The sequence below is a fragment of the Geospiza fortis genome, unplaced genomic scaffold, assembly GCF_000277835.1.
Source record: "Geospiza fortis unplaced genomic scaffold, GeoFor_1.0 scaffold237, whole genome shotgun sequence".
NCBI classification, from domain to species: domain Eukaryota; kingdom Metazoa; phylum Chordata; class Aves; order Passeriformes; family Thraupidae; genus Geospiza; species Geospiza fortis.
In genome coordinates, this window is record NW_005054319.1 from 4,229,088 (window position 1) to 4,237,633 (window position 8,546).

Below are 8,546 nucleotides of genomic sequence, written 5' to 3' on the forward strand. Positions count from 1 at the left end.
TGCGTTGCGCGGCCCCAGTGGGCGGGGTATACCGGAGCCGCGACGTCACTGCACCATGACGTCACACTACGAGAACAAGGCTCCAATAGGGCCGCTGAATGACGTCACAGCGCGAGGCGCGGCAGGCCCCGCGCTCCCTCCCGCGGGGCTCGGAGCAGGGAGGCAGGAACAGCGCTCAGCTGGGCCAGCAATGAGAGCCAGCGCTCACTGAGCAGAGACTGATGGCAACTTAAAGTGCAGATAAAACCAAACACCAAACCCTCCTCTGCACCAGGCTGAAGACTTGAGGTCTTACTAAACAAGCCAGAACTCAGCCATCATTGCTTCCATCAGTGATAATGCCCCTCAGAGCCTTAAAAACTTTTTATTTCAATACAGCAATGACATTAGGCAGCTCATCCTCACCGGAACTTTTCATCCAGTCCCAGGCAAACAGAAAACTTTCACATTCAAGAATGAAAAAATGAAAAAAACCCAAAATGTTTTCACCATTTCATAAAGTGTTTATTGAGGATGGTAACACAGGATAAATCATGCAACAGCTCAGTAAAAAAAGGGAATCATTTAAAGGATGAAGAATGGTAACTGGTGCTGCTGATTCTGAAAAGTTTATAAAAAAAATATTAATTGTCCAAAAGTGACATCGAAAACCACTTGAAGCTGAACATGGAAGTTGCTTATAAAGCATTCATTAATAAGAAAATGTAGATATTGTTTAAAATGATCACCCACAGATTTCTGTAATCAACAACTTACACATCTCCCTTTCCCATAGCTGTAATGGTGGAGCAGGGCTGGACATCCAAGATATTCAACCTTCTCTTCCTGAACAAACAACACAGTCACAGACATTTCCCACTAATTAACACAATCTCATCTCTTACCCCTCACAACCTGGGCTGCCAAGTGCTTTCATTTTTGGGATTACCTTCCCAGGCATCATGGCAGAACAGAAAGAGCCCATCCTTGTGGCCTCAAGTGATTTCCTCATTGCCCTCTTGCCATCAGTCTGTTTTAGAAGGGGAACAACTTCAAAATGTGACTGTTCCCCTTCTAGCACCAGCACATATTTTGAATAAGGAACTCCATGTCAGCAGATGGCACAAAGACTGGGCACCAGCACATCACATCAAACATCGGTGGCTTCAGATTTAGAGTTGACATATATTCGCCTTTTGGAAAAAAAATAAATATAGTGGAATGAAAACTGAATCAAAGGGAAAGAACAGATGACTACCATCCATCAAGGATGCACATATTTGTGCACTGAAAAAAAACAAAAGAAAAAAAATCAGTCATTTCAAAGAAAATCTTGAAAATTAAAAAAACGTTTGCACTTGTTCCTGGTCATAAACAATCTCACAAAAATCTCACTTTTGGAACTATTCCAATTGAAACCATACACTGAATTTATTAATACAGTATAAGTTTCTTTATGTAAAAAATCTTTATACATAGTAATAAAAAAGATAAAGGCAAGATGCATCAAACAGAAATCTGCTGGTTGTTTTTCCTCCGTTCTTACAGAGCCGCTGATGACTACCTGCACTATAAAGAGCTGTGTTTCTGACTTTCTGTCTCAAGCATCTTCACCTTTGCTTGTGATAAGGATTGTTCTGTCCAAGCATCCAACAGGACAGATGCTGGTGATGTTTTGGCACTTACGCTGGCAAACTGAGCTTCTTTCCCTTGAGAACTGCAAGGAGGAGTGGGAAAGAAAACAGTCAGCAAAACAAAGTTGTGATGCAGGAGAAGCACACACTGCTAAAACGTCCCAGGGACCAAAACCTTCTACACCAAATGGGTCCACTGCAGACAGTCCTCCTAGGCTGCCTCTTTTCAATACATACTGGTAAAACTAGAATTCTAACCTTGCCCTCCTGTGGCACCCTGGAGTTCCCACTTTTCATCCTCACAGGACATACTAGCCCCCCACCACAGCCTCTTAAGAATTATGACAAAAATAACACAGCTTTGTGGTTACATGATGGAAACTTTCAACTCTTGGTGGTATTTAAACCACTGAGAAAGGTGTCTGTATCACAGGATCTGTATGTAACAGTGTGCATGGTCAGGGGAAGCAGGAGGATCATGCTTATCCATGGAAGGCAATAGCAATATATATTTAGCCATACTTAAGTTTTTCCAAAAGTTCATCAGACCATTTAGACATTTATATTCTACCCATACTCCAAAAAAATCCTCAGAAATGCCCCACACTAGCAGAAAGTGTACTTGATAAATTAAGGGTATTTCAGAACTAATTTGCACACAGAATTAATGAGCTGTTAATGCTGATGTAGCAGACCCCTATGAAGCTGTTAACTGCTACATTCCACAACCTGAAGCTGGAAGTTACTGTATTACTTACCTTTTGTAACATACAAATAGAAGAAGTCACAGTACAGAACGGTCTGGACCACACCAGCAACAACAGCTATGAGGTCAAAAAATCCCTCAAAGTAGTAGCGCCAAATCCAGTTGACTAAGTACAAGGCACGGTACAGACCCAGGAAGAAAAGATAGTGAGTAGTGATGGTCTCTGCTTCCCCAGTTTTGCTGATCATAAAAAGTTGAGGGAGAATAGCAACCGATTCAAGATAGATGGAGAAGGTCCACAGTATCTGAAAGGAGAAAACCACAGGTATATCTAACTGTCTTACTGATAACAGCAGGACAGAAAATATTTGACTTGGCTCAACTTTTCACTCTCTAACAATGTTATGGATGGATGAATATCTATTCATAGAGGTCCAGTATTTTGGCAAATTTTCCCTGATACAGGAAAAACTAAATGAAAGCTTCATAATCAGCCAGAGGATGGGAGGAGGGAACTCTCCTGGCAGACAGCAGACTCTCCAAACCAGCTCTCTGCTGAGCTGCCACACACAGGTTTACTTGTGAGGGAACTTGTGTGCGCCCAGTTCACATTACCATGAACTGCAGCTTACAGATTCCCTGCTGAGAAAGCTGCAGGGAAAATGAAGTCCCTTCCCCTGCTTAATGTTCTTCCATTTTTATCTATTTGTTTAAAGAATGAGTTAACACAGAACAAAATTTGAAGTATGTCTCAAAGTGTTGCAATTCAAATTCCCTTACTCTGTAATAAATTCATTCAACCCCAATATAAAAATGCAGCTCAGTCCACGTAAAACAAGCATTTAAAGTTACTCTCTACTTTGTAGGAAAAAATTACCTGCTTGAACTCTCTGTAATGACATTTTTAATATAATTTTTCTGTAATTAAACACATAGCTGCATTTTAAATATAATGCAATTCTTTTTTATAGTCTAGATCATTTGCAATTCTATAGAATTTAAGTAGTAGTATAATTCCTTTTGTTTTCACCAGGTGGCACCAACTATTCACAAACTGCATTCCTGGGGACTTCTTTAAGAAACAGAACAAAAGGAATTCTGAATTAATACAGCCATCAGAGTGTACTGGGAAAAACAGAGTTTTCTGCTTAATAAAATATGTATGCTGATAACAGTGCTGGTCTCCTGAGGTGCCTTAAATTTGCACAGATATCTGCACCACAGAGATTCATTGAGGAAAAGGATTAGCCTGAACCTACTAAACAGAGACATCCTTCAACCATTTACTTGTCAGGCTAACAATGCTCATCCTCAGGTTCTAAATATTTCAGCAAAAAAAATATCATCTCACGCCCACAATCAACTCACCTCCAGTGGAGAGAAGTCGTGATTGACAAGAAAAGAGAGCCCACCAACAGGAACTATCAGGAACTCCACTCGGAAGGTGTCATGGTTTCCATCATAGGTGGCCTTGAACTTCATGTAGATCAGGTACACGGTGGCGTACGAGCAAGCGATGTAGATAAGCTGAGGGCAAGGAAAGAAACAACCCCAAAACAATCCACAGAGGTTCCAGGATTAAACCACACTCCCTGAATAAGCACTAAGATGAATAAGAGTGGTCTTTTTTGATTCTTTGCATTGTTTATGTGGTTTTGAAGGCTGTTGGTGGTGCTAAACTTTTGTCAGCAGAGTAATAATTCAAAACCAGCCATTCTGGGCCCTACTGGTTTTGTTGTTTTAAAGGCATCACATGCCCATGGTTGAAGTGACTGCCCAAAGGTGAAGACCCTTTCCAGAACTAAGGAAGTGACTGGAGAAGGAATATATGTTCTGCAACTGCAGGGGAAGGACTGGCCCCAAACATTTAGGTTAAAAATGTGCAGGTGCATACACACAATAATAATGGAAGGGGCCCTTCTACATTCAGAAAGCCCAGCATGGTGTGGCTCATGTGGCAATAAATAAATATTAAATAATCCCCATTCAGATAACCATTAAACATATCACAAGTTAGCTGATTTCCTTTGGACCTTTGAACATCTCTAAAATCTGAAGAGTGGCAACTGGACACTGTTCTTCACCAACCAAGAGGCCCCAAAACCTACAAGACTGACAGCAGCAATGAACCAGAATTCAATCTGAGCTGATGCCTAACCATTTTGAAGGGTTATGGCACAGTAGACTTTATAGCTATTCCCTGTGGAATAAGCAAAAAGCTTCATTTTACAGGTGAGAAAACAGAACTAGAGAGAATCTAAGACTTTCTAAAGGTCAATCTGCCATCATCAGGACAGAGCTCATTGTCCTGGAGTGAACACAGTACAGCAGAATAGACAAATATTTTAGCTTCTGCCACTTTCAGCACAAAGATTAAATGTTCCTAACAATTTATCACATTAAAAAAGGGTTCTTTGCAACACAGAAGTAACAGATTAAAAATCCCACTGTTTGCAGATGCTATTAATCACTAAATGTTCTCCTCACAGACAAAATCCTACAAATACTGTATTAAGGAGCTCAGAATCCAAAGGCTCTGCTACACAAGCAGCCCAGCTGAGTGGAGATAAACCACAGGACAGGATACAGGGAACCTTTACTATGGGTGTAAACAAATCACAGCAGGTATGGTCATAGAAGACACTGAGAAAGTGTGAATGAATCCAAATTTCTGACATTACAAACTTCTTCATCTCAAGAATCTCATCTCTCGACTTCTCAGCTAAAGTTCTCTCAAGTTCTCAACTGTTCTGAACAACTGTGTAACATTATATCCTCCTACACATAAATAAATATAACACAAAATTGTGTTGGGACAGACACTCAAGCAGCTTCATCTTCACACTGCAGTAATGGGCTGAAAAGAAAATTATATACATCAGTTTCTAAGCAATAACCTTTGAAACTGAAATAGAGGCTACCATTTTGAAAGGTAATATTTCCACATTCCTTCCTTTTTTGGTTAGGAGGGCTGCAGAACAAAGATGTGCTCATGGTCCTGAATCACAACCAATACATAAATTAATGGCAAAAACCCCCTACCTTCTCCTTTAGTGCACCTAATGGTAACTTCCAATCAGAAATTAAATATGGAAAAAACTTCTGTTTCAAGAATATTTTATTTAGTCCACAGCTCTTCATCTAGACTGTTAATATTAAAACTTAAGCATACACATTTCACTTGTTGGAAAGCAAGTGTGAGTTTAAGACACATTATTTTATTTAACAGTATTATTTCCCTAATTTATCCATCCATTTTGTGTTATTGATTATTTTAGTCTTTCCTCTTGGCAAAGTTACACTACCCTCTAAATTAAAGCTGAAAAGCATCAATAAAATCAAAAAATAAAGGAATTGGATTAAAAAAACATAAACATACTGCTCTTTCCCAGATCACTGCTTTATTTTCTTGTACCCAGCACCAGAAATTGCAGAAATGATCAAGTAAAAACCTCAAATTCAGGCTCACTGGCATTCAGTGGGCAAGTGACAGGGGTATAACTCAAAGAAGCTACATTCCTTACAGCTTACTCATGTCAACTTTTCATCAGCCTCTGACCAGACAGTAGCTGCAATTCTGGCAGTGCACTCTGAATACTAATTTTTACCTTGTAGTGAATAAAAGGAGATTTACTTGAGCTTTAATGTCTCAAATGAGAAATACAGTTTATCTGAACCGTTTTTCCAAAAGCTTGTACTTTCAATAACCAAAATGTCATTTGTTCTAAATGTCACAATCCTGATATAAACAGTTTTTTAAAATTGCATGTAGAGTGCAGAAAAGAAGTAGGATTTTGAGTCCATCTTCCACACTCTTTATCCAAAGCCCATCTAGAGCTTTGGTGCAGTGGGCCATTAAAAATGGCTTTTATTAATGGCATTATGCACTCTGCATGCATCCTCACTAGCTTTTCTAACTCTTGAGCATACTCTACCTTCATAGATGTGTTATACAATGAAATGAATGAAGTGAAGAGGTCCAGGTAACGGGTAGTGAAGACCAGTGCAAACAGAAGCTGGCTTTTCCCAGAAATACCTAAAGTGATAAAGGAAATAATTAATCATTCAGAAAGTGATGAGGTGCTTTGCAACATTTGATGACCAGGATGAGAAAGGATATATCCTTTACTTTTAAGCAGGTTGATCACAAAATTAGGACAAAATCCAAGTTGCCAAGCTGTACAAACAGAATTCTAAGCCCATATAGCTCAGTAGTGTGAACATAAGTTACCCTGTACTGGAAGAGGTGCTGGCACTACACAAGGTTTAGAAGTTACTCACAGCAGGTAGTGTCATCTCCAAAAATATCACCTGCAAGCTATCTGTTCTGTATTATCACTGGGCAAGGCTGCATTAGCTTTCAGTTCTGAGAATGCTGTCATGTGCCTCAGTACAATCTATAGATGCTGAATAGCTGCAAAGGTACAAGGGCAATACAGAACAGACCCAGTGACAAGCAGAAGGTAAGATGGCATTGATAATGGGGTTTTAGAGGAATACACAGATTTTAAAACACAAGGCAATTCAATTCACAGACTCAATTGGCCACATGGTGAGAAAAACATCAACAATCAAACCCACATATAATGTACTAAAACAAAATTTTAAAAAGGAAGAGAAGTGAGATAAAATGTCAGACATCTACACTGCATCTTCAAAGCAACTTTCAATTCTAGGTCAAAGCCCCAATGTCAAAATGTTTGTTTGTACTTAACTTCAGGCACTAGAGCACAGTTAGAAGCCTAAAAGCTTTGCACAGTCAGTCACTAAAAGCTTCTGAAAGCTGAGGTGAAGCATCGCTCCATAATACTGATGTGGTGGTGTGTCACAGCAGGGGGACAAAACAACCTCCTCTGTGCCTCTGTCTTGTTACTCCAATTATTCTTGTTTTCAGTCATCCAGGGCGAAAATAATTGAATCTGTTCAGCTAAGCATGCAAGTCTTCTTCAAAAAACAAGAGGGAAAAATACTCTGTAGGAGAGGCTGAAAATCCTTGTCCCTTTATACAGAGATATTTCTAGAAAGGCTTTTATTAACAGCACCATAAAGCAATTAGGAGAAGGCAATCTGCTATGGCTATTGAAGTCCTTTCTCACTCCAGCTTAAGGAACATGGAATAAACTGCTCCAGACGAAGGAATTTAACCTCTGAAGTACAAGAATGGCTGAAACAGTAACAATTAGAAAGGGGTTTACAGATTTCATATCTGAAATGTCTGCCAGGTGAGCCTCATGTGCCACCTACAGAACAGCCCAAGTACAGTACAGGGAACATAAACCACCTCAAAACCTGCAGGCTGTAGAGCTGTAAAACACAAGCTGCAAGTATCACATACAAAACACACCACCCCCCAAAAAAACCCAAAACCAACACAAAAACAAACCCCCACAAACAAACTACCTCCCAAAGTTAAGGAAAAAAAATACATTTGACATTTCTTGAACTACAACCACATTGCACAGACAGCTGAAGCAGAACTCTGGGCTCATCCCAGGTGTGCTTGTGGGCATCACAACTTGCCAATAAAATCTCCCAGCAAGCAAAGCTGTCCTAAGGACAGAACCCACAGGACAAAGAAATCCACCTGGACAAATTACAGAACAGAGTGATACTACAGAGTATAATTAGGCTAAATTATTTAGCATGCTATTTTCTTTGAGCAAGTAACTGGGAACAGAAAAAAAAAAACAAAACTAAAAACCAACCAGCATATAAGAAACATTAATTATTGATAACAGCTATAAATTTGGACCTGGATATACTGTCATAAATACATATAATATACTTGAGAAATTCTTATAAGCCATTGTCAATCTTACCTCCTCAACCCCAAAGCTGTAATTTTTTTTAAGGCTTTCAATACTCTCGCTGATTTTTGAATCTTTAGAATAGTTGTGATATCCTGAAACCCACCCTAGACCCAAGATTAAACTAATTTTCAAGTAAAAGTAGGCTAGACTAGACTAGGCAAGGTTTAAATTGTAAACCAAAGGCCTATGAAGGGACGGGAGAAACATCTAAACTACAAACAAAAACAGGGCAAGGGGACAGATAAGCACGACAGTTGAACCACTTTGTGCATTTTAAGACTTTAGGAAATGTATCAATGTATGTGTCCCAGCACTGACCCCGGCTCACTGCTGGCAACTTCAATGCACTGAGGCTACAATGATGCTATTCTCATCCTTCTCCCTTTCCTTTTACTCCCACAAACGTTACTTAGTTCC

General features: G+C 39.6%; 2 protein-coding genes across 2 annotated transcripts in view; both read right to left on the reverse strand.

Annotated features, from left to right (window-relative positions):
• DAGLB (diacylglycerol lipase beta) overlaps nucleotides 1–940 on the reverse strand; it is a 13,722-nt gene extending 12,782 nt beyond the window's left edge. Inside the window, exon 1 of the mRNA XM_014306812.2 lies at nucleotides 929–940. Coding sequence (XP_014162287.2) covers nucleotides 929–940 — 12 coding nt within the window. The remainder of the gene's footprint in view (nucleotides 1–928) is intronic.
• Nucleotides 481–6,375, reverse strand: KDELR2 (KDEL endoplasmic reticulum protein retention receptor 2). The gene is made up of 4 exons (XM_014306800.2): nucleotides 6,255–6,375; nucleotides 3,688–3,846; nucleotides 2,372–2,624; nucleotides 481–1,696 (listed from the first exon to the last, which is right to left on the reverse strand). The coding sequence occupies exons 1-4, from the start codon at nucleotides 6,258–6,260 to the stop codon at nucleotides 1,662–1,664; spliced, it is 453 nt and encodes a 150-aa protein (XP_014162275.1). The 5' UTR covers nucleotides 6,261–6,375; the 3' UTR covers nucleotides 481–1,661.
• Nucleotides 6,376–8,546: the final 2,171 nt, after the last annotated feature.

What these genes read in the sequence shown, in the direction of transcription:
- KDELR2 (XM_014306800.2), bottom strand. An exon ending in ACGACTTCTCTCCACTGGAG is followed by an intron (nt 2,625 to 3,687) that starts GTGAGTTGATTG and finishes TTCTCCTTTCAG; the next exon opens with ATACTGTGGACCTTCTCCAT. An exon ending in CTATTTGTATGTTACAAAAG is followed by an intron (nt 1,697 to 2,371) that starts GTAAGTAATACA and finishes TCCTCCTTGCAG; the next exon opens with TTCTCAAGGGAAAGAAGCTC.